Raw genomic sequence first — 27,925 nt, 5'->3', positions numbered from 1 at the left:
AAATGTTATTCTAATTTTATAGAAATATTAAAATTAATTTTTCATTTAGGACTACATTAAAACAGTACAAAAATATATTCAATTCTCTACAATAAAAACACAGCATATTTTATAAACTTAATGTTCTCATAACTTATATTGTTTTTTAACTTTTTAATAAATATATTAATTTTTCGTCTTTAATAACCTTTTTATAGAATGCAGTCTTCTGTTATGAAAATGGGTAAGCATGTATCAGTCATATAAATACACAGCGAAAAAATGGTTATAAATACATATAAATTGTTAAAAGTGTATTGTAAATATTCAGTAAAGCTTCCATCGTACATGACAGAAATGATTTACAAAATCGTTTAATACACAATTAATAAATCGCAAATAATATGGGAGCAAATAAATAAATACTGACGTTCAGACAGTATATAATTAATATCAATTGAGTTGCCAATGTATGCAGTAACAATGAATTTAATGATTTGGAATATGTATGCATGTAAGAGAGTTTATCGTTTGGATCGGTCACGAAAATGAATCTTTCCTGTTCAAGTCAACATGCCACATTTTTTTTCACGGTAGACCTGCAAAAATGCAGAACTTCGCTGTTTCGAGAGAGAAGGATAGACACACGATTACGTGCAGGCGCGAATGTGATTATTACACGTCCCGGCGAGCTTACTCGAGGCGTCCCGCGAAATTCCAAAGCGCTGTACGCTCGTGAACGCGTCATTCTTCCGCTCGCGCGATCCGCGACGTCGCAACGCGAATTGTTGGAATTGAAACGCGCGACGCGAATGAAGTCGCGTTCAACGCACCGTTTAACGAGATAAATCATTATGAAACTAGGAATACATCCGATCCATTCGTTATGTTGCTTCGAATCGACGATGCTAAAAATATCGCGAGAATTTACGACGACATCGCCATTGCCTACGGCAACATGTATGCGACTGAAGAATATAAAAATGCTAGAAATTCATTCTGTCGCTCGGTAACTTTTTTTTATATTTAACAAGTAAATTTGGATTCTCGTAAACTTCTGATTCTGTCGTAGGTTTCTATCTAAACAGAACTATATCTTTGATCAATTTTTTCTTGTGCAATGTTTTGCTTTTTCAAGATGGAAGTATCTCTGCAAGATCAATATATCTTCTTCTATTTTAGTGTATATTTTACGAATTATACGATACAATATATATAATGAATACACGAAACTTATGTAATATTTATAATATAGAATAAATATAAGAGAATTAATGAAGTACAAATTTAATTATCGTGTTCGCTTCATATGGCTATATAATAAAATTCTATCGAGTTTTGTTGACGTTTGTTCTGTCCATTTCACTTTTCGAGTTTTATAAATTATAAGGAAACGTTCAATTTTCATTATAATACTTTTCCAACATCTGACATAGATCTCAAGGTACATAGACAAACATAAAGATACAGATTAACTTTCGAAGAAGCGATTTCACTCTGAAACTTCCAAAATTACAAAATATCTACTTGATATTTCCATTGACAGTTTTAATAAGCTTTCTAAACTTGCGAGTATTACAAAAATTTTAAATGAAAGCAATTCAATTCTAACTAATTTTCCATTTTTCCAATTACTGTTTATAACTGGAAATTGACACAAACATCTGTAACCGATCCTAACTAACATTAATGCGAGTTATTTCGAATTAATTGACAATAAATATTGCTTCTATGAGTCATTAATGACACATTTTCTGCATTTAAACACTATTTAGGTAATACGTTTTATTCCAAACATCTTCATCGAATTCACAAAGGAAGCGACTAATTCCTGACAATTCATGGAATAACATTGCACGCAGTTTCGGTATCATTAGGCTCGATCCACACTATAACTCAATATTATTTTATCGTTTATTGATTTCGTTGAACAAAGATGGAACGAGATCGGACCGGGATTTGTAGTATGAACACACTTATTGTAGACAATTGAATAATAATATTTAATCCCGGTAGCGGATCGAGAATGAACCGATAATATGAATCGACTTTAATGGCCTATGCACATGAGCGACGCCATCCCGCTATGACACCACAGCGGTAAATAACACTGTGCAATTTTGGAAGAACAAAAATATAAAGTTCTTTTATCCTTTTTTTTCTGAGACAGAAGAACTTTGTTTTTCCGTTATTTCAAAACAATCGCTGCAGCGCCGCAGCGGAATCGCGTCGCTCGTGTGTATAGACCCTTAACGTATTACATAAGCTGAATGTATCCTTTGCAGAAAGATCATAGTTACTATAACTTAATCAACACTGCATACTGTTTGTACACACTTATTATCCGCAATTCGTACTTTGTTATATTCTATACTAGTTATATATAGAGAGTATTTTCAAACGATGTACTCACATAATATATGTTACAGAATAAAACAAAAATAATCCATTCTTTTATTCCCTATTCCGATGACCTCATTAAACGCTGTTTTATTTAGCATTTTGTCTTTTTTTTTAAACGTATCCTCCACTGGGGTCTTAATGTGCTCTGACTGAAGTACGTGATTTTTATTGGCATGTATAAAATTCGTGTTCGCGTGAGAAATTTATTATCCAATTTAACTCTAAACATTTGCATTTTAATACATCCGTTAACCTTATTGTTGTACTCGGTTTATATATACATATGAAATATCATTCAAAAACTTTACTAAACAATTTCTTATACAATTCTCAAATTCAAAACGAAAATTCTGAAATTCTTGAACAACAAGAACATAAAAAGATTATACTAAGAAAATGAAAATGTGATTATGTCGAAAAAAGACCTGACGAACACAGCAGAGTTAATGGAAGACATCACGTGAATTTAACTTCCTCGTTTGTGATCTTTTTCCTCATCTGTACAGGAGTTACTTCGCTGTTAATAATTTCCCAGTAAAAGAAGAAATATTATATAATCATCGTAGGAGTCCATAGGAGTTACTATACTGTAATAATTAAGTATTCATAAGCGGGAAGTAATGCTTTCCTCCAAATGACGTGAACTGAATAATATTCGTATTTAATAAATACAATGTAAGAACTCTCATTCAAAAATTGTTAATAGAAAGTTAACGAGAGTACAAGTTGATTAAATCATAATTTCTCTTAGAAGTTACAATAACACATTTCTTAAGATTCAAAACAACTTTTATTGTTGTATCTGCAGAAATACATGAGTTTGTATTACAATATCTCACAGATGCATCTGTATAATTTTAATAATTGTAAAATAAAACATCTGAAATGGGTCACTTAGTTCCATCGGGTAATCTCAGTGTAAAGACTTCATCGTGTTAATATTAATATAGAAAAAACGGTTCATACATTCTTCAAAACTACTGATGAGTTTTCAACAAGTACGAAGCCTACAATCGAAACAAATGCTTTGTTCGTAAAGATTTTCCTTTTCATTCTGCTTCGTGCGTTAACACATTAACACTTTCATAACGGCACCCAATTTATAATTTCTTTCAATTTTTTAAAATACTTCTCTTTTGTTACAGACGTTACCATAATTTCTGGATAATTTAGATTTTTCCATAGATAATTTCAATTTTTGTATAACTATCTTTGATTCTAGAAAGTAAAACAAACGATACTTATACATTGAGTTACAAATATGCTCAGTGCTACGTGCTCTGCCCGTAACGTTTAGTGCGTTAGAAATTTTGGAGGAAGTAACGGATCGAAATGGATTGTGCGAAATTAAATAATGTGACATAAAACATAAAATATACTGTATGCACTATGTATTAATGAAATGAAAGAAACTCTTGGAAGAATCTAATAATGAAAAAAGCCACTGAAAATAGTCTTGGAGTCAGTACCCTGCACCGACGTTTTCCCCGAAGGGTTAAGCAAATCCAAAAAATTGCAGGTAAAAACTCTGGGAACTAATGGTACGTTCGCAATTGCAGAAATTGAACAATCCGACGCTAATAACGAAATGGATGGTAAAGTTGGATAATGGCTGAGGCTGTCGTCACGCGAAACGCGCGTGACGAACACTCCTCGATGTTATCGATCGTCATTGGTCACAACCACGCTACAAATCTACGAGTAATCATATAATTCAACAACTTCATAAAGCTGAGGCAAAAGAACAATGCATACTAAATATATTGCCACAGATAAACTTGTATGCACGATAGCCCACGAGAAATTGAGAGGGAAATTGAAAGTTGCAATTAGACTGTGAACGTTCATGTAAACTCAGATTTCTATTGGCTGATTCATAAAATCTGAAATTGAATAGAATCCATTATTACAGAAAATCTTTGTTGCACTATTCGAATATACGAAGTGTGTATTTATTACTTGTAATTGACGTCAAACAGGCAGATTATGATTTCATATGAAAAAATAAATCGAATGTAATAGTGTTGTTGGTGCAGTGATTAATCGTCGAACTGTCTGGAATCGCTGTGCATATAATCTCATTCCGGATCGAGCCCCGCTATCTAATAAATTGAATACATAAAAAAAATCGTTAACATTAGAAACTTTTAAGATAAACAAATATAAATTATATTTAGAGCGTATAAATATATTTTATATACATTATATATAAATAAAATGTAAAATTGAAAAGAAATTGAAAAATTGTATTTTTTCGTTTGAGATTTCGTTTTCAAGAAAATCCAATTGGAAAATATGCTTAGCTTCAATGTTAAGTTGTAAAACTCCATGGTTTCTAATTAAGGGTTTGCAATAAATTTCCTGAAGAAGTCATTCTTCTGTTAGTTTCTTGTGGAAGTCTTGATTGTATGTTAATAAAGCAATTAAACATTATCGATTCAATTGGAAATGATATTAATGTTTATCATGTATTTGATGCAAAAAAAGTTAAATATTTTGATCACTATGGTAAAACAGATATTTAGATCTGTGAGCAAAATTGTTAAATTAATGCATCACGAAGAAGTACTATCTTTGCGTTGATTATAAGAGGCCTTTCTAACGCAGCAATTGCAACAGGAGTTATACCTTAAACAGTTAACCATGTCAAGGCTATTAAGGCACGCAAATAAAATTAAACGAAATCACTTAATTTAATTTAATTTAATTTAATTTAATTTAATTTAATTTAATTTAATTTAATTTATTCTAATTTACTCGAAATCGAATATTGAGGAAACTATATACTACTTATTTAGAGGAAGGCTATGAAAATTTACAAGCAGATAAAATAAGATAAACACAAACTATTTTACAACTTAAATATCTATGAAAATTATAGAAAATAGAATTCCTGCTTCTGTTGCCTAATAAACAGTGTCATTAGTGGAAGAAGAAATAAAATTTCAATTATACCTTCTTCAATTTCCTTTTATTCATATTTTTACTTATATCTATTATGCCTGTATCAAATTTATAGCTTCAATATTATTTTACTAATTTAGATATACATGTATCTATTATAAAAGCATTAAAATATACCTTTGTCGCTTATTAAGAATTTCTATGTATAAAAATTTAAGAGTAAAGATTTAAAGAAAGAAAAATAAAACCGGAGCCTATATTCCTGTTAAATTACTAACGTCAAATTATAGGTTCAAGTAACCAAAATGAATTCAAATTAAATTTCGGAAGGCGACAAACCAGACTTCTTTTTCTTTTACGAAGGCTTGGTCATTGCATAAATCGTCAGATTACACAAGACCAAGGAAACGTATCGAGCATCTGGTAAACAGGAAGTTGGATCGTTAAGCGCATGCAGATCTTATCCAATGATTAGTGGCTGGATTCAACTGTTGTCAGGATATTGCATCGTCAGATTAGATTGCTTCGAGGAACAGTGATTGTTGCTGTATAGAATCTCCGCGGACGCTTTCAATTAATTGAAACTTGTGTCTGTTGCTTGATTTGTTCGTTTTGCAACACGTTATCAAGTTTGTATTATTTCCATAATTTATCTGTTGCTTTGCATACCAAACAATTTACAATATCGAGACTTCAGAAAACTTCATAATTTAAATAATATAAAAACATTCAAAGTTCAGGATACCTTGCATTCAATTTACATATTTTATATATTCCTCATCGATGAGTCTTTTTAAATGCTTGTATTTTAAATGCTTGTTAGCTAAATGAAATTGTCAAGCAACAATATGTAATTCATATAATTGTTAAAAGGAAATAAGACATTTTCTTTCACAAAACGGAGTGTCAGCATTGAAAAAATGAAACGAATATGGTAGAATATTAATTACACGCATGTACAAGCATGTAAATTACTTAAAGAACATTGTACAAAAAGGTTGACGAATAATTTTTTTCTGATCTACTGTTGCAACAAAACTTATCTAACATATATGATAGACCAATTTGCAAATGCGGTTGGCAATTATTAATAATATCTCAATACTGATTGTCACGAATAATGTATTGAATAATAGACAGTGAATTTACCAGTCAATATCTTTCTCTATTATTCTACAAATACAGAAGAAATAAATAAAATAAGAATATTTTAAAATTGATTTCAATTGTTCGAACAAATCTCAGTTTGCGTCGCAAAGGATATATAGAATTCATTTTTAATTTTCAAAAACCAGTGCACGAAATTATAGATAAAACAATTAATTGTTTTACATTTGTAACTTCTCAGCAACGTTAAAATATAAAATAGCAGTTTAAATATTTAACAATATCATAGGAATAACACAGTGATTTCGATTGAGATAAGAATTAATTACACGAGAATACTCCATATACATTAATTATAGCTCTCAACTAAGACAAATAGCCTATGTTTGGAAGATAAGCAATATTGCTTCCAGCTAAGGTACAATTGTTTAAACGTCATTATCATATTGAAAACAGTATCGTCAACCGAATGCAAGAGTTAGCGATAGGAATACTTTTTTCATGCACAGTGTTATCAACGAATTATCAACACGGTATTGGAAAGTTCCGAAGCAGAGGAAAACGAAAACCGTGTACAAAACCGTGACACAATTGATCGAAAAAGGAGCAACGTGGTGCAGAAACGAGCGGTTTTCGAACGAGTTTAGGTGAAGAAACGCGTTCCAAAGTGGCCATTGAAGGCGTGCACGCGGTCGCGCAACTCGAAACTTTGCGTAATTTAGTTTTACGTAATCAGCAGTTCGGCGATGCTATGCTTAAATGCATAAATTACAAACATTTTGAGCAGCAGTTGGTTAATTGATTTCTAAGGAACGGTTTCAGTCACTTCTGTTACCCACAATTCTGCAACAGTGTGTTGCGCTTAACGAGAGGCTTCCAGTTAATGACCAACACGAAGTTATTGCTACTTTAAGCGATTATTTTCAATGGTAACACTGGGGTCCGTGATTATCGCCATAAAATTTAACTGTAATAAATATATCTAACAGAATTTGTGTGCCCATGTTTATTGTTAATTTTATTTTTCCTCTTCAGTGCCCATAAAATTTATATTCTGTTTCTAAAATATATCAGGGAGGTCGGAAAGAAATCCATTATCTTTTATACCTGAATTTGTGGGCGCAAGGTCCTCTTTTTGGAGCTTTCTTCCCTTTTAGTGTTCATTAACTTTATTGTTTAGGACGTAACTATAATTTTCTGTTAATCCCCGAAATGTCCCAAGCCGTTGTTGACTAAATGAATGTCAGGCATTGTATGATGCTTATTTCGATTAGGGTATGAATACTATTAAAGAAACGAAATCAATCATTGACATTTACGGCAATGTATTAATGGGGAACAAATATCAACGGTGGTTTCGAAAATTTAAATCTGGCATTGAGAACCTGCGGAGTGCCCCAAGGTCTGAAAGAACATCGAATTTTGATAATGACATTTTGAAGTCATCGGCCGAAAATGATCCAAGGTTAAAGATTGACGAAATATCAGGAAAATTTCATTCTCTTTGACCAATAGTGCAAAAATATTTAAAACTCACTGGTAAAACAAATAGATTGGGAATTTGGACAGCGCATGAATTGTCAAGCAATAATAAGGAGCGGAAGAAAACAATTTGCAATTCTTTGCTAACACGGTACAGAAACGAATCGTTTTTACAGCGTGTTGTAACGGGGGACGAGAAATGGATCGTCCATGATAACACAAAGCGGAAAAGACAATGGCTTTCTCCTAAACAAACTCCTATTCCAACTGCGAAGCCAGAATTGACGTTAAAAAAGGTTTTACTGTGAATTTGGTGGAACATGTCTGGTGTAACTCATTATGAGCTTTTAAAACCAGGAGGAACTATCATAGCTAATGTTTATTGGCGACAATTGGAAGGATTGAAAGAGAAACTTAAAGAAAAACGAGCAGCTTTAATCAATGGAAAGCAAATAATCCTTCACGACGATAACGCAAGGCCCCATACAACATCGATCACCGTAAAAAAATTCGTGTGTTAAACTGGAAGTTCTTAATCATCCTCCTTATTCCCCTGATTTAGCACATACCGATTACCAACTTCTTCAGGTCCCTAGAATGTTCTATTCGTAGCAAAAAATTTCAAAATTTAACCGAAGTATGAAACAACCTTAACAACTTGTTTAATTCAAAACCCCTCATTCCCGTATATTATTTGAAAAGTGGGCTTGAAAAATGGATTACTAGATAAGAAACTGTCTTAAGAGAAGAAAGGACTTATATTTTGAATTAATATTTAAAAATATAAAATACACTGATAAAAATATTCTACTTGATTCGTTGCTTAGAAAGTTTCAACATGAATAATTCATATGAACGAGTGTTCGAAAATATTTCACTTACACTTAAAGGTTAATTGACAAACCTGTATCCACAGGGTCTGCGAATTTCACATGAATTCATTTACATAGGAAGTAACATTTCCATTAGCACAGTGGATAGTGTGTATTAGTTAGGCTTTAAATTAAGGTATCATCTTATGCATTTCAATGATTTGCATCACAAGAATGTGAAGACTTTTACAGAAAAAGCTATTGTATTTTTAACGAATACGAACACGTGTATGTACATAGTGAAATATTTTCAAACATATATAAATTTATAAATTTCATTCGATATTCAAATTATCTATTTAACTGATTTAAATGAAAGCACGAATTTGATTATGTTAACTGCATGTAGCGTACAACCAAAGAACTATTCAACAAATTTTGTTTTGTAAACAATTTTTCTGCAATTATTTATTTTTCAGTTTTCCAGACAGAAACACTCCTTAAAGATTAATGCATGTTTTTCCATTGTCATGGATACACATTTTAAAGCCACAATGAGAATAAAGAACTTATAGCAGTAAATACTCAGTGCTTCTCAATGGTAAATAATACGAATCACAGTCTAGTAATTTTAAGTAGTAAGTTTAACTAATATGAAAGAAATATAAAAATATTTCTATATACTTTAAATATTCTTCTAATATTTTCTAACGAAACTGCCGATGTTCTTCAAAAGTTTTCTTAGACTTACGTAACGATTAATCTGTGAATCCGGTTTGGTTTGATCTATATATTGAAACAAGTCAGTGGAAGTCACATTTGAACCATGGCCAACTCTTGCCACTTTCACTTTACCGGTTATGTTTCTGTAAAAACTGTAATTCATTTTATTACGATCTGATTGACACATCATTCTTTTCTGTACAATTACTGAAATACTATATGCATTATCTTAACATTGCAAACTTCGTACAATGTTTCACGCCATAGACTGTATGGGGTTCAAGACTGCCCCATTGCGTGACGCATCTACATGAATTGTTATCCACCTATTCATCTTTATTAATTTCTGTATACACTGCAAACGTTCCATACAATACCAGAGTCTATACGAAGGAGAAAGTTAATAAAGGATTTTACGACCGAGATATTATTTTTCGAATACTAAAAAGAAAATATTATATTTTCTTTAAGTGTTTACATTTAATAAAATTATCTTTTTATTTCAAACTGAAAAGTAGAAATAGATAAATATATTCGTAATTGTGTCATTAGAGAAATCAATATGTTTGTAATGAAGTTCTCTACAACCTGGAATAGTATTAAATGATTCATTAAAAATATTTTATCTTTCTAGTTTGTTAAATAAAAAAACTAGTGAACAATTGAAATTTTTTCTTTGAGAAGTTGTTATACTCCTTTCGGACAGGTTTTGTTTAAAATTATCTCCAAATGTGTTATAGCCATTATTTTTCTTAATAATAGTAGTCATCATTAAAATTTTAGGAAAACATTTGATTGCTTTGCTAAATGTATTCTAAAAATTACTAGCTCCTATAATACTTTCTATTTTCGAAATAAAATCAGAAAGTTCGTCGATTATTCACACTTCGAAATAGAAATACCCAGTTAACGCTAACTAAATTTCCGCAACCTCGAATTCTAAGAAACGACCGTATCCATCCTTGACTGTATATTCCACTAAAGTTTCGGTTAATGACAGCACTGTTCCGGAAGTTGTCATCCACATCGAAACGCTTAATTGGTCCTTCCTCACTGTTTCGTGCATAGAATATGTCGATTTTTCGAAAATATTATACAGGGTGTCATGCAACTGGTGGTACAACCCCATAGGGACTGATTGTATATCAACAAATAAATCGAAAATATCAAATCAAATTTATTCATATGAGGCTTTATTTTCGAGAAAATCAACTTTGAATATTCATCATGTACGTGTGTACTTGACCATGTTTCGTTATTGGACCTGACTGTAGGTCATTGTCTCAATTGAAGTTTATGTTGATAAAGACATCCAACGTCACAAAAATGTTTATCTTAGTCACTATCATTCGTAAGCCTTTCCAAGTCTTGGCCGACAACCCACAAGCTAAAAGTGCATAGAGGCAAGGGGAATCCGCACACGGTCTACTTACTCATTATAGCATTTCATAGATTAAAACGACAGAATGCGTTAGAAAGCGTGCATAGAAATTTTATTAGGACAGAATTATGTATTTGGCAGAATGAACATCGATTTTCAACAATTTCTGTAACAATAAGGTTTATGGTTACTTCAACATCCTGTTTCATTGCGTATTTTTAACTTTCAACTATAATAAACATTTTCGTGACGCTGGTAGTCTTCATCAACATAAACTTCAATCGAGACAATGATCTACAGTGAGGTCCAATAACAAGACATGGTTAAGTGCACGCGTTCCTGACAAATATTCAAAGTCAATTTTCTCGAACACAAAGCCTCATATGAACGAATTTTATTCTATAGTTTCGATTCGTTTCTTGACATAGAATCAGTTCCTATCCTGTTGTACCACCAGTTGCATGACACGTGGTATATAAATATCTACACGACGAATAATGGCTATTTAATGTGAACGGAATATGCAATTGAACTGAAATATGAACTTTACTGCGGAAGGTTAATATTAACATAAAAGAGCTATTCGTGTATTTTATATATTCGCAGATAAATATGCAACGCTGACGCATTTGTTAACTATTAAAAAGAGACAAATAATAGTATAATTACAAGCACAAGAATAAAGTCGAAGTTATTTAGTAATGTAAATGATTAGATAATAACATAAAACAAAAAGTGTGTTATGGAATAATTAGCAACTATTCTGAATAACATTTATCGAGTTACAAGAACGAATAAATGACGCACGTAATGAAGACAAGCAATGCACGTGCCATTAAACGTGCTAAAATCCTTTTAAAAAGTTCAATAAATATGTTTTAAATATTCACCAATAATTCAGAAACAAGGCTGTAGAAATAATTTACGAAATTAGATAAAATGGCGTTGCGCTGAGGAAAGGAAATAAGAATGAAGCAAGCGCAAACACAGGATGCGGGCCGTTTAAACGCGTACATAACCTACACGTGATAAAAAAAAGAGTAAAAACTCAATGTTTGGTAGAAGAACCAGTCTGGTGATTTTCTCCCTCCTCCTGGCCATTTCACCCTTCGAATGACGTCAGAATTCTGAGATCGTTCGAGTGCACGTGGTGTACTCGCCTGCATCATTTGTATTTTTATCGCGCGCGATTTAATCTACCCTTGTGTAGAGCATGCCGGAAGTTGGACATTTTTCGCTGCTGGGAATATTCTCAAGGAATTGGGACATTAAGAAAGTAGTCATTGATCCGAACAATGACATTAGTAGTGAATTATGTAACACATAACTCAACTGGTCCGCTGAGGAATGATTCTATCGAGATTTCATCGGGTCCATAAAATTCGATCAGTTTTATACATACATGTGTGTAGGTCCTGTTAGGAGATCGGTTAACGGGTAGGTTGAAGAATTCAGCTGATGGATCTGTTTTCATTTTTTCTCATCCAGTTTTCTGTTGATTTTACTTCCTAATCCCTCATATTTTCGATCACTAATTTAATATTCGTCAATAGGGTTACACGTAACCAATCGAAACTATAAAATTGTCAACTAGAAAGACACATATTGCACCTGTACCGTTCCGCTAGATAACAAGTTATCTCCCAATTGCAGGTACGAACATAAGCTGTAAGTCAATAGTATCAGATCAATATTCTCCAGATGATACTGAATCTCAGAAAGTAGTAATAATGATAGGATTAACTCGTTAACCAAGGCACACGAGTTAATTCATCATACATATTCAGTCTCACCTTTCACTAACTTTCGATTTCCTTATTTAACTATGTTCAGATTAATTACACTGAATTCTTCGTCAGATTAATTTCATTCGTCTTCGAAAGGATCTACCTAGACGATTCATATGAAAGAGTCATCCAGTCGACAAGTTAATACTAGATAAAAAAAGTATGTACTCTTTCTAAAGTATGTAAAATAGGAATTCGTGGTAAAGATTTCAGACTGAATTCGTGCATGTACATAAATCATATTATAAATGTTTTATTATGAATTTAAATCCAATGTTTCCTTTCTAATATCAATATTTAATTTTTCGGTTAAAGACAGATATATAAAATTATTTTTATCTAGCAAAGTAAGAATAAAGTATAATAGCTTGTGTAAATATAACAATTTTTAATATATAAACATATTAACTGAAACTTGTGGGTTTAAATAAAAATATTATACAGATTGCAATTTCTTACGTTCGGAACGTATATGAAAATTCTTTATGTAGTTTTGCTGACGTATATGCTTTGCGGAACTCACAGCTGAGACCGTGGGACTTTGAAGTGTGAGAAAATGTCGTTGGACTCATTTGGCCCCTCAATTGTCGGAGTTTTTATTAAGGTTTGCAAGAAACGCGTTTCTTGTTCTTGCCAAGTAACAGTGGTATCTATCGCATCACGGAACCGAAGACTTCGGTGTATTCTGCAAGAGTGCAATACAGGTAACGCTAAACATTTTACAATAAAATTTTCTCAACTTCGCTACTTATTTTAGACGAAATTCAAGCTTTAGAAACACACAAAGAATTAAATGAATTATGGTTAATTGCTTCAATACTAAGAATAATCGCAGACGGATGATTTTTCAACATTTCGTGGCACTTTTTAAAATATTTATGTATGTATAAAATATTTTAAATGAAATCCACGCAACAATGTATTCAAAAAGTTTGAAATTGTCCTTCTAAGAATAAAGTATGTAATTCAAGGTAGATTTCAGTCTAAAGTCGGCAATACTAGGTAATTTTTCAGATTTAAAAAGAAGAGAATTGTAATAGATAATATAAAGAAAGTTTCTTCATTTTTGGGGATAGTTTCAAACAATAAAGATTCACTTCTTTTCGCTTAATTTCCCTTACTTTCAGTATTCCAACAGTCCAAAAGAATCGATAATCAGAAATACAAAAAGCAACGTGAAAGAACATTAAAACCTGACTTAAATAATCGTTCGAATAAAACTTATTTCTTACAATGTCAAACAACGTCAAACCATGGTGAAACGCAACAAACCATGACGAGTATCTAGTATCAAGTTAAATTCAATGAATAATAAAAACAAAAAAAAACAGAAAGCAACGAAATAATTCGAGTTCTCCACAAACTTGTTTATGCTAGAAAACAAAACACTTTTCCGGCGAAGCGCGTCTAGCGCGTAGATAACAAGCTAATTGTGAAAGTGGGTACAATGGGGCTCTCGCGCGATCGGCGAACGGTCGCGCGTGAAATTTTTTAGCCTGAAGAACAGGTAGGATCGATGGTGTACACGAACGTCGGTGCAAATTAAAAGCGTTTTATGACCAGTCGCCGAAGAACCGTTTCCACGGCCTCCGCTCTCTCTCTCCAGCTGTGCTCAAAAACAGTGTCCGCGGAGTTCCGTTAGGTTATACATAACCATGTGCGCCCAGCTCTGACACCTAGACGAGTGATCGCGTGGGCATCCCTACAATAAGTAGAACCGCGTAGCTAATGCAATCGATGACGAATATAATAACGTTTGTTATAACAGTTCCCAGGGAACCTGACAATTTTGCAACATTTTTCGTAAACGTTTTCGAGCGGCGGATTTCACAATCATAAACGCTCGTGCGGACATCGTTGCAGATGAATACAAGCAATTTCACATGGCACACCCTCTCTGGCAGCACGTTTCAATACGCTTAACTCTCTTCTCACGCAGTAGAAGCGTTCCGTGTTTAAAAAAATGTGTGCAAACAGAAATTGAACAGAACTGCAAAAAACGGGGAATTTTAATAGGGAAATCCTCTTTTTTTTACAGATTCTTTCATTTTATATGTAGCCAAAAGAAAATTGAATAGAAATAATTGTGCAAAATTCTAAACGCCTCTATACACGGTAAGAAATGTTTCGAAGCATGTCTCGAAACAAATTATGTGTCTGAGTACGGACAGTGAAAAAATCTTAAACCTATCGTATGCCTCGAGACATGTCTTATCCCGTATAAAGGACTTTAAAGATGATACAAACAATTATGGATTATACGAATGATTTTGTTGATACTGTTTTCAATTTACAATAAAAATCTCCATATACACATTAAAGACAAGTTTCTTCGAAAAATAACATGGAAAAAATATTAGAACATCAATAGAACACCAATTTGTCTCTGTTGATTAATAAATTTGTCAATATAGATCCATAGATTTAGCTCTTCAGTAATTTCCAACTTTATATTAAACGAATGAAAGTACTTCATAACTTATGCTGTACAAATCATGCAGAAAGAATAATATTGTTTTATATCGATCAGTACATGTACTTCGGACAAATTAATAGAAGTAAATCATTCCGTTTGCAAACATGATCCAACCACGACATAACGCGTGTCATTGAGAGACATTGTGCCAGGCTGATTTATTTTTCCCGTCTGCTCTATTTTCGTTGCAAATGGCCGTATGCGCTCCGGACACGCCAGGATGTACTCCAAGCCTACATCCGGATGCGCGAACGTACCAGAGTCGAGTGATAAGCGACAGACAACCAAGCGCAAGCCCCGCTCTTGCCCTTGCAACGCGACGCCTGCTTTTATTAGTCTGTCCGCTCAATTTTTAACGGAATATTCTCATTCAGCGAGTTAACAACATTAATTTTTATCTTTCTCTCTGCATTTTAGAGAATATGACGTTATTAACCTGTATGTTAGTTACGGGGTAATCATTTTTTAATCTTTTGTTCAGAATTTATTGTTCTTGCGAAAATTGGAGAAAATTTCTTGGGATTTCAATCTTTTTAACACTCTCACATTGATTTGTACTTCGAAGAGAATACATTTGCGCAAAGATATTGCAATATTAAAGTTTGAATAAACATTTTGGTTGCTGACATAAGGGTTAAGAAACAGATTTTCAGTTCAAAATACTTTGAAAAATATGGCCGTTTTAATTAATCATTATTAGAATATTAGAGAAACTACAGTAGAGTTCATGGTTAATTGCAAAAGGGGAGTATAGTAAGGGTAATTAAAATGTGGATATTGAGTAACTACGATGTGCTTACGTCCTTATTTTCTTTGCGAACATTTTGAACAACATCGTGAGTCTCATTGAAAACAACATGACCGATGTTTCACAATTTAACTGATCTTGAAACAACTTTTTTTATGGAGTAGTATACTTTCATTGGATCGACACTTTCGAACAGAGCATTACTGATCAGTTCCTTCACTTCGTGAATCATAAGAGCCGTCTGAATCATATAAGAAATCGGAAGAACAACATTCACCCACTGCGTCACTCTGTAAATCACTACTCTCTAGGAAAAACCCGACTAAGAGTCAAAATCCATAATCTGTGTGTACTGACAACACATAGTTAGGACTAACATTATCATCCCTCTACCCAAATACTGGAAAACAATCATTTAACATAATTAAGTGCGAGCTTTTTATTTATAGGCAACTGGCGGTTTACATTTTAATATATTCATAAGCTTTAATCAGTAGAAAATTTGTTAATAAATGATAATACATAATTATTTATCTAAAAGTAGCATAAAAACATCTGTAACCTCTCGAAACAAGTCGATACATTTAATTAATTTTCAGAAATGTCATTAAAAACATATCTGTTTCGGGCGATCAGCGTATTCTTAAATGTCTTAAAATGAATCGCGAGACCCGATGCTCGTTCGAATAAATTAACGTCGGCGGAGCTCGTTCAAAATCATTTGAAAATGTGATTGATGGACAGCACGCTTAGTAGTGATGTAACTGAATTTATTGCCAGTTGACTGTCGAACCGCGATAGGCTGTCTCGACGGTTGGAGATGAAATGCCGATTTTTGCCAATTGGGAAAACATCCCGAGTTAGGGGGTTACAATTATGCTGAGGATTTCTCGGACTGGTGGTGTTCAAGAAATGTAGAAATATTTCATTCTACATCCGCCACTTTTATGGCAGCAAAAGGTGGGTCTCTTTCTGATGTCTTGACCCGAACTCAGGTATGGGCGGCAGAACAACATCAATTAATATGTCAATCAAAATGAAAACCTTTGCATATTTCAAAAATGAACTTATACCACTTGTATAACAAGTGATTCATGTATTCAACGTAGGATATTTTCCGGAAAGACCGTTTTAAAGATTGAAGATACTTCAAGAATTTTACTGTAATTAGCAATCCTCCTGAAAATTTATAAAATAAATTGTATCGTTTCAATATTTTTTGAACGTTCAAAGGAAAATGAAATCAATCATCTAACTTAATATTTTCAATTTAAAATTTATGCAAAATTTACTCATGTAGAATACATTTTTAGATTTTCTGTTACTTTGTTATGCCTTACAAGAATATTTTTCCTTTAAGAGATTCCTTGAGATTCGTTAATTAATACCGCCCTTAGTCGTTTTCTGGAGTCCTTTTTTATTTCAACGTGATACTTTATACCGTTATACTTTCACTTCGTGTAGAAAGGAAAAATATTCCTGAGATGAACGATTATTGTAGAATTTTAAGTACATCCGTATAAATTCTTAACTTTAAAGATACTCAAGGAAATTTTAGAATTACTTGTAAAATTTAAATGATAAATTTATTAAACGATGCTAGACAAAAGGGATCTTTTAGTTGAAACTGTATGCTTATTTTTAGCTGAATAAAGAGTAAAGTACTTGCAATTTGTCAGAAAGGGTTCGCGCTATATTAGTAGAAAACCTTTGATCGGTGTGATAGGGGTTTCGCAGTGAATTAACGATCGAAACGGTGATTCTAAGCGTTAAGCCGTATCCTCGACAGGCTTAGCCTTTCCATACGGCTTGAAAAGGTGCTTGGAAAAGCCGGATGGCTTGAAAATCTGTTCGTCCAAACTGCACGAGAGAAAAAAGAAATCCAGACGCTAGAGACACGACTCAACACGTTCGTTAATACAAATTCAGTGTTTCTTTAACACTAGATTTACGAAAAATTGATACATTATTATATTGTTTCCAGAAAAGTAAAAATTATTATACCTTAATAATTGTCAACGAGTCTGTTGCAAGAGATTTTTGAAACATGCAATATGTAATTATTTCTGTCATGTACTGAAAATTTTAGTTTACGCGTATCGTGAGATGGAAAAGGTGGAAAATTGCTGCTAAAATTTTGTTACGTCAATTAAAGTTAACAAGTTGTGAAATATTAATATTTGTGAAATCAGAAATCCGATAAATTGATATATTAGTGTTGAAGTAGACGAACTTAACTAACATAGTACAATCAGGTGTACGTACATAATATATTCTGCAATAAAAGTTTTTTATATTAAGAGTTCAAATTTGGCATGCGGTCATAAATTTTAAGCCAATAACATCACTGTTTCCCCCTAATTTTATCACAACTATTGAAAGTATTCCGTTTGTAAAAAATCAATAATTTTTCTACCTATATTTTAAGAATGAAACGACACTGTGGTTAACAACTAAGTACGCCAAACCATAAATTAAATACAAAAATAACGAAAAAGATGTTTTAAAGAATTCCTAATGTTCTACGATAAAAAGGTAGTAAAATACAATACTTTTGAATACAAATTTCAGGAAAAATTCTCTAATATAAATTTACAGTTCAACTGGAAAAAATCCTTGACTTGTTTTATGTTTTAAACTGTACTTATAAACGGTTATACGATTTGAATAAATCATTGTAAAATATCGATTGAAATTTATGATGGTAATTTATCAAAGACAACTATCTTAAGTACTGGATAAATTCTGTTCCTAGTTTTTTAAACAACCAATTGCATACATACATACATACATACATACATACATATATATATATATATATATATATATATACTGTCTGTTATATATAAAAATGTGATTATAACCAAACATTGAATCGTCAGTCTAAAAGATTTGCTGGATTATTTTTGCGTTGATCATTACTTTATTCACTTTCACCTAGCTTACCTGCTGCTCGAGGTCATATGTAAATGACCTATCATATTAGTTTTCTATAATATTCTACTCGGCGATCGATCCCTAATACGCGATTACTTCAATGGAATAGATAACATTTTCGTAGTTCTTGACAATTGAAACGGACGTAAGTCATCGGCCGAACGTAGAACAATTTCATTTCTCGCAAACCTCGCTGGATACAAAGCGACTAACTTTCGCCAAAGAAACTTTCCTCGAGTCGTTAAACCATATTCTATCCCCCATCATGCTTCGAGTTTTATTCGCTTCAATAAATTCTTCAGGAAGTCACTTTACCTTTTCTTATAACATACCTACATGACAGTTTCAAGTACGAGTCTATCATTATTTCATTATTAAAACGAACGACTGTTATTTTTCTTATAAGAAATTACATTCAGTTAAAAGAGCCTGAAGGATCCATGAAATTTCATTGCAAATACATTTCAAAAGTTATCATTTTTTCAATTAAGCTGTATACTTATATTCTCATAATTATTTCCGTATAATCCGATAATTGTAGTAATTAGATAATAGTAAACGGATTGTAGCTGGCAACCATTATTTTGATCGTCGCACGTAAACATATAAAATTACATTTAGATTATAAATATTAAGCAATGTGCAAACAATTTTGTTCATTATATTCCTAAAGTAGAAAACCGATATTATATTGGTTCTATAACTGTATTTTTCGGTTTTGAAAGAAATGCGGAACCGAAATACGGAACCAAAATGCAAAACCGAAAAATAACAGTTACGGAACCGGAACCGAAACCGATATAACTCAGAACCGATATACCAAATACCAGTTATGAGTTTACTTCGATTCTCGATAACTATTTCAGTTATCTATAACGATATATAACAGTTTCAAACAGTTATTTTCGGAACCATTTCAATCCCTGAAGAAAACATAATAAAAGGGATGGTTTTTTAATACATCTCGTTATTTGTAAACATTGCTTCCTTATTTAACAAAGCCACCTGTTGATTTAAAAACTAGTAAAATCATTGATACGGAATATTTATGGTTAACTTCCGTTTTTGAAGTAAATGTATAAAAATATTGAATTATATAACCATTCACTATCCGATGGCAGTGATATCGACGTAGGTGTAAACGGCTTGGGTTCGAGCGCTTGTACTTTCGGTTTGAAAGACGTGTTGGCAATGAAAATACCTCCAGGCGTTGGAACCCGAACAGGCGATACAAGTGACGACCATGAATGAGTGCAAAGAAGCTGCAAGGGCCTTTCAATTGCTACTATTGCGAATAAGGACCAAAAGCAGAACATCGTTTGCACTCTCGAAAGGAGATTTATCTGTATTTAGTGAAGAATGTATAATTTATTTTATGTCTACATATCAGAAAGTTTGTGCGTATATATAATTCGTTGGGCTAAATCTTTATTTAAAACACAACAACCTGCTGCCTACACAAAGGTCTTTTTACGTAAAATAATAATTTGGTTACATCTACGTCTGTTTCAAACTATACATTAATCCCTGTTTAATCGCGTGACCTAACTTCTAAAAGGATCTATGAAATAAGATAAATATAAATAACGACTTGTCTTATAAGTTTTATTTTAAAATCGTTTTAAGAAATCGCTTCTTAGCAACAGTGAAAGTGAAGTTACTTAAAGGCAAGTTTTTCATGCAATAAACTAGTTGAAATATCTATTTCTGATTAAACATGTTTACCAGCTAAGAAGTATCTACAATAGTCGCAGGAAAAATAATAAGATTACTAACCTTTTTTAAATAAATCTTGCACATTAACTACAACAAGATTTATAAACAATATTATACGACTACTGAAATGTAGAAGTTTAAAACGATAAAGCTGAACCGTTGCTCTCGTATATACCTCATCTTGCGTTTATAACACTTTTTATTCCAATAAACGCGAAAGAAGCTAGTAATGGAATGAAATTGACTTTGTTAGCGTTCAGTGAAGGGGAACTCCGACCATTTCTATATAGTTCTTTTTTGCTTGGCCAATCTCTGTCTCCGAATTGCGAAACACGCCTGACTTTCCCAACTGTCGAGAACGATGCCGCGTACGCTGATGCCCATTGACCTCTGAATTCGTGATCCAACACAAGCGACCAGTATGCTTATCCATATAGCGATCCGACAATGGTTACCTTGGATTTCCGTCTAACGAGACGATTCATTTCGCGAAAATTACGTACTGTGCTAGCCATATCGCAACAACGTATTATATATTACTGACAAGAAACATCGCTCAACTCGAACGCACTGATTACAGCGAAACGTGGTTCGTATATGGAGCACCAAAAAATACTTACTACGTTTTATCCTACAGTTGTCAATATTCATAATTGCAAAGTCGAAATAGGCTCTAAAATAGAAATAATACATTAGAAATGAAAAATCTATTTTATGAAATATCTGAACAACTGATTAGAGATGGGAAAACAGCTAAATATGAAAGTTCTTCATTTTTTTACAAGGAACAAAATAAAGCACAATATTTTTCAACATTTGTAAGTATTGATTGTGTTTTACAGATGACCCTCTCTTTTAATAATATTTTTAAAAACAATGAATATTCATTGCAGAAGATTTGTTGCGCAGCTATTGTTTCGCAGTTATAATTGAAATATGAGTGATTGAATAATAGTGAGTAACTCTTGACGCAACAATCACCAACCAGTGGAACGCAGAATTAGTGATTTTCCAGTCAAAGTTAAATTTTATTGTTTTCTGTAATATTATTTTCGACGTGTCTTTAATCATCTACTTGTACTTTCTTAGTGAAAATAAATCTAAGCTCGAGGAAAATTGAATAATGATGCGGTGTAGACGAATTTTAAGAAACTCCTTGATAACCAGTGTCTACGCTAATTTAGTAGAGATTCGGCAATGTTAGGTAACAAACTTTCGAAATTATCAATTTATTGGTGTCCTTACTTCAAAATTTGTCGCCTTAACTTTTAACTACGCAATATACGTTTCCCGTGCTGTCCTAAACTGCCAATCAACGAAGACTCTATTGGACTGCGCGAGTAAAAGAGATTGACAGACTAATTCTATCTATACTCACGTAAGTTGTATTCTTTATATTAACGTAGACCTGCTACTATATTTCTCGAACTTTCATCAGCACTTTTCTACATTTCCATATATTTATTACTTGTATCATCAAGTATTTACTTCCGCAACAATTTTAATGTTTATTGCACCCATAAAAAGTTCGTTTGTTAAGTAAAACATTATGAAAATCCTTAACTTATGTAATATGTTTCTGCGGACTAGGTGCAGATTTAAATAATTAATACAATTTACTACAGAAAGAAAAGATTCTTACTAAAAAAAATCTCGGCAGTTTATTTAGTAAGTTAATGTATGATGATGGATATATTTTATTAATTAAAACAATAACGAAAAAGACATCTGATTATAGCAGAAGATATATTATTTAGAATGTTAATACATAAGAATAACAATTTCAATGAAATTCTGGGTCAATGCGATACATATTGATTTAAAAGTCTGAATTATTGTATGATATATATGGTCCTAAGTGGAACTATTATTTGAAAAATATAAACATTTGTATTTCTTTAATAATTTCAGTTGATAATATAAGCTATCGTTTATAGCTCAGAAATATTTTATATATAAAAAATAGCACATAACGAACACCATGTACAATAAAGTTAAGGATTTAAATTAAAAAGTACTAGAAATTCAAAACTGAAAATTCAAATTTTGTTTATTTTTGTACCAGACAACTGTGAAGGTATAAACAGAATCAAAGTGCACAAACTGTAAATAATAATCAAACAAAAATTACGTAACGTTATAAGCATACTGACAAAAACTTAGGAATATTTAATCACTTTCAATGCTAATTGCAAATCGATGTCGTTCTCATATAAAAAAAATTGTTTTTATTATATTACGTAAAATGTTCAGTTCGACCTCCTAATCAATTAGTAAAAAAATTAATAACTGAAATCGATGATGCGTGTACAAATCCGGAAATGTAAAGAAAGTCGATCGAAGAGGATTTCACGCGATTAGCGAAATAAATTTTCCAATGAAATTCTACTGAATCTATAGCATCAACATAATAATTCTGCTAGATATCAATCTTCATTGTTCATTAAATCACTTTCTCTTCACAGAAACGAACCTACATTACAGATATCGTGCATAATTAGACAAGGACAACAGCTAACAGCATGATAAGGATAAGGTTATTGGACCAGGCGCATTGATAAGTCAACACAAATAATCCCGATATAAGTAATTTCAACTAAAACAATGCGTAGTTGTTCCGAGTGTACCGTATGCGTGGTAATGGGTGACGAATGTGGGTTATCCAGAACATAAAAGAGTGAAACGTCAAGTTAAAATTAGTAAGCCATCCATATAGATACTGGAACAGTAGGATACATTATTAATTTCAGAGCTAAAAAACAGATAGAGCGAATCGTTATCATTAAGCCCTCCCAGAAACGATCAATCCATTAAAAAAGAAGACCGATTGGTATTCACGCCAACCAGTCACACGTATTGCGTTATTAAAACCGAACAGGGAAGGGGGGGGGGGGGGCGCAGGTAAACAGACCAAAACGTTCCAGATCGCAGTGAACGTGATCGCGGGATACCGGTGCGGTGTCTCGAGTGTCGCACACTCTGGCGTGTGCACGGTGAGCCGCGCGCCGGCAGAAAGGCATTCTACTAACACGTCCTAGATTCATACGATTATCCGTCACCATTCCACTCACCTCGGCAAGCAGCGTCAAAAAAAGTAGCAGACTGCCGTAAAAGGTGAAATTCGGCTGCGGGCGATCGACAGCCGTGCTCTTCATCCTTAACGAAGTCATGGGGCGAACGAATGCAACGAATTCTATCCACCGCAGCCTCCCTCCTCTTTATTTTCCCCTTTCTCTTCTGTTCCGGTCTACTTGTCCGCTAAAACTCTACTTGTCGGCAAAACACTTTCCGTCACCGCGAGAACAACACGCGCTACGCATACACCAGCTCGCTCTGTCCCTCAATCGATCGGAGACACTGGAATTCGTTCGGCGTGCCTCGTATCACGAGAAATCATGTGTCCCGACCTGATGGACATCCCGCGGCAACACCTGTTTGCCTGACTTGCAGGTACCACGCGGCAGATAACAGCAGCGAGTTCGAGGAGCGAAGTAGTCAGAGGGAACGACAGCTGCCATATCCATCCGCGGGCTAACTTTAGTTCGGGCTGGCTGGAACACGCTTCTTTTTCCCTCTCGTTGTGTCACCGCGGCTCTGCGTGCCACGAAACCGCCTCGCTCGCCACCTTTTCGATTCCTCGCCGTTTCTCTCTTCGTCTACCTCTCGCGCGCGCGCTATTCTCGATCAAGCGTTCGGAAACTGAACGGTGCTGAGATCACGTGGCCTTCTTTTTCCTCGTCCTTCCGGTTCCTCCTTCCGTCATGACTGCGAAAGCTGGAACTACTCGGTGCTCTTCGTTGACTAACGTTCTTTCTATTTTTCTTTCCCTTCTTTTGTTCGTTTCTTATGATCCGTTCCTAATTGATTTTCAGACTAGAAAGTTACTGGGCGCTGTTGACACGGTCGGCATACCGTCGATCGACCGTCGAAACGAATCCCTAAAGAAGAATCGCGTTTCGTCGGCGGATAGCCGTGTGCGTTCGGTAACGACGTTACGTCTTTCTGTTACGTGAAATCCGAAACGAAATTGCTCGCCGCCGTTGGAGAATTTCCTCTCGGTACGTTCGCCTCGCTTCGTCGGAACACTTGGGACGGGATAACGACCCGGAGGGGATGCCGCCCTTCAGCGCAGGCGGGACAACGACAAGGTAACGAACTGAACGATACGGGGACTCTCGTAGGTGTGTAACACTTCGGCTGTGTTCCTTCGGTTCTCTTTGATTTATTAAATACTTTCGACTGTCTCCTGGAATGTAAACGGCCTGCGTTAACAACGTCAGGAATGCGCAGCGGCGAACAAAAGTATTGGCACTGCCGTTGCGTCGTAGGATCACGCGTAAATCTGGGACAAGATAACGAGGATCGTAAGATAGTCCTTTTTATAAAATGTAGTTTTACTCTTCGTAAATTAAATGTACGCTATACCATGCATATTGGCATGAAGTGTTGAGCAATAAAAGTTACTGGTTTGCAATATCTTGGAAAGATTATATAAGTGTGGTTACTGGGATATTGTGACTGTTATTGTAGTATGTCCGTGAACGGATAAAACTCGAACAAAAATGTTTAAAACTTTAACACGAAGACGTCTTTATGATGTTGGCGATTTTGACTTAATGAATACGTAAATGGGTTGTTTTAATGTATGTATGTATAATTAGAGAGAATAGGAATATACGCATTGTAAGCTGCTCAAGGAAATGTAACTACCGACACGATTTAGAAGATTGGTTATTATGAAATTTTGTGTTAGATATTGGTACGCTTATTACGAAAAAATATGTCTTACAACAGAAGAAGAAAAAACGTGAAGATGAAAAACAAGAAAAATGGGAACAATCTATGACATTTACGTGAGCGAGGAAAATTCTATTCAGTCATGATAATAAATACTGCAAAGTAATGTCCATTCCAAAACTTATCGATCGAAGAAAAAGTACTCAAAATTCTTTCAACGTTTTCGTAAAAAATTAATGTAATATTAAGAGGTGAGGTACATCTCGAATGTTATAATAAACAATTTGAAGACTATTTACAAGTAATGTGAACGAGTAAAAAGTGGAACCATATTAGCAAAATTAAGTAAAAAAAAGGATGAAATTTTGTAAGTAACTGTAAATATTCAAGTATAGCGTTTAAGGGTAAAATACTATTTTTGGAATAAATTTAATGTTTCTGAACGCAACAGGCGAAATTTAATATGGCCAAGGTCCAATACTGAGTTAGACGTGAACAACATCGTTCCAACTATTAAACACGGGGATGGTAGAATAATGGATGGGGTAATGGAATAGTGGTGTATGAGCTCCTCTGGGGTAGGAGAACTTGTCTTTATTGAAAATTCGATGGACACGTCGAGTTAGTTCAATATTTTCGAACGAAACTAAAAAACTATAAATAAGTTTAATTAGTTTATACGGTGTGTCAATGGAGTTTTGATGTCACATGTATTATTAATCCAGCCTCAATTTCAAGATTAGAATTCGATCAAATACCTTTAATGTGTATTACGCAGGAAAATGAAATCATGTCATATAAATCACTAAAAATTAGTTCATTCAATACCCAACGGTTTGAAAGAACCTATGTGGAAAGGATTACGTATAATATCCTTAGCATTTCATATTATAAAGCCGTAGGTGTGCCAATACTTTCTTCCAGTTAAAACAGCTCACAGTGTACACTTTCGAATTTCTAAAATCGTACAAATGTAGAACGCTTATGACTCATTATACATACAACTTACAAGTTCAAAGTTACATTTCAGAAAACGTTGTAACAATACGTATTCTGTTCCAGATTTGCCCGCGATTCTACGAGAAAATGATGCCAGTGCCAATGGTTTTGTTCAGCACTGTAAATAGAAAATAGTTCGGGACATGAAAACGATTTCAATTAGTTGAGCTTGCTCCTTCGTGTTTCGGGTCCCAAAGAGATTCTACGCTAAGATATTTGACTGTGTCGAACGGTTGCCGCTCTAAACTTTGATCCACTGTCAAAGAGTATTAGGTCGAAACGTACCGCCACATTCGATGCCCCAACGTCAAGGTGAAATACCAGCCGCGAAACGGAACTTATCAGCACAAACAAAAGTAACTGCCTACTGACAGGAACGAGTTCTCATTCTTTCGATCACTCTTTGGTTTCGTCGTGGAGGCCACACCTGCGGGATCAATATGTCAAGGTACCATTCCGTGTACGATCGCGGAACCGAAGGGAATCACTGAATCACAGAACGCATCACCCAGATTTCAAATCTCGTCGAGCCAATACGTACAGAAGTTTCTCAATGTACACACGCGTTGTCCCAGTTTGCCGGAAAAGATGCCGAGTGCTCACGGGAAAACAAGGACATGTCACTCGAAGGGAAACGCGGGGGAAAACACACGGACGGGTATCCTTTGTCCATGGATCGGTTTCCGAATCCTGTTCTACTCCCAGAACGGTAACTAATAAACGACGAGACGCAGACGACACACGCGAATGAAACGCTCGCCACGAAAGCGGAAGAACTGGGGGGTACAAAAGTGGAATCAACGATGGGAAAACCGAAGTTTCGTCCGTCGAGAGGTACACTCGATCAACTGGCGCGCTTTCATGACGCCTCTCCCGGTGCAGGCACGGGCAACGGGACCTCGGCACTCAAACTCGTGGCTTGCCGAACCAGCAGCAGCTAAATCGCTTGCCTTGCCTCGTCCCTAGCCTCTCCCACCGTTGCTCGGCTAACCTGACTGCCTTTCCATTCCATTCTGATCTTTTTTCTCTTTCTATCCTCCGAATTGCCGGCTGCCCAGGCCGAATACCCGGCGCAGCCGCCGCCACCACCATACCTTCCCTACCATCAACCTAGCAATGACTACTCCCACCACCTTGCACATTCCCTGCTACCAACTCTTCACTGCTTGCTCCCTCGCTGGTTTTCAAACTAGAGTCTATGTAATCCACGGATATAATATACCAGGAACGTAACTTGTTAGGGAGATTTTGTGTGCTTCGGGGAAAATTTGTCGGAAAATTTCATGTGAAATGCTTTCTGACTGGATTTCATTTGAATGCAGTTTCAGAATGTTTTTAGATTCTGTTCTTCTAGAGTGTTATTGTTATTGACGTTTAGTATGGTTTGTCATCGACACGATGAACAGAGGGAGAATTTGGCAGCTGAGGTCTGCCAGCTGCAATAGGATGATCCATGTGTTGAAATGTATAGTCAAAGAATATTATATTTTTATCAATTACATATTAGTGAGAATATTAGTTTTGAATCAATAACTTTAGAGGTAATATTATTGTCAAAGACTATTCTTTTGTGACACACATTTCCGCAAATTTTCAAAATCAGACTTTTGTTTTGTTTAAGGAGATTTTTATAAAGTTTATATACATTAAAAGTTAATGTTCTGTTGGGTGGCCTCAACTACACCCCTTTGTATACAATTTTTATCGCATTAATTGAAAAATTTGTCCGTAACA

The 27,925-nt window shown here is 34.2% G+C and overlaps 1 protein-coding gene across 4 annotated transcripts in view; it reads right to left on the bottom strand.

Moving 5' to 3' along the window:
- Positions 1–27,172, bottom strand: part of Ptp10D (Protein tyrosine phosphatase 10D) — a 59,636-nt gene extending 32,464 nt beyond the window's left edge. Inside the window, exons 1-3 of one of the 4 annotated variants that reach the window (XM_076367299.1) lie at positions 26,477–27,172; positions 26,202–26,309; positions 23,527–24,701 (exon numbers count right to left, since the gene is read on the bottom strand). In XM_076367299.1, coding sequence (XP_076223414.1) covers positions 23,527–23,625 — 99 coding nt within the window. In that variant the 5' untranslated portion in view covers positions 23,626–24,701; positions 26,202–26,309; positions 26,477–27,172. The remainder of the gene's footprint in view (positions 1–23,526; positions 24,702–26,201; positions 26,310–26,476) is intronic. The other 3 variants (XM_076367300.1, XM_076367301.1, XM_031972790.2) reach the window with 3 other exon arrangements.
- Positions 27,173–27,925: the final 753 nt, after the last annotated feature.

The sequence above is a fragment of the Nomia melanderi genome, chromosome 4 (assembly GCF_051020985.1).
Source record: "Nomia melanderi isolate GNS246 chromosome 4, iyNomMela1, whole genome shotgun sequence".
NCBI lineage: Eukaryota > Metazoa > Arthropoda > Insecta > Hymenoptera > Halictidae > Nomia > Nomia melanderi.
The sequence above is the reverse complement of the archived record's forward strand: the minus strand, read 5'-3'. Positions and strand labels throughout refer to the sequence as shown.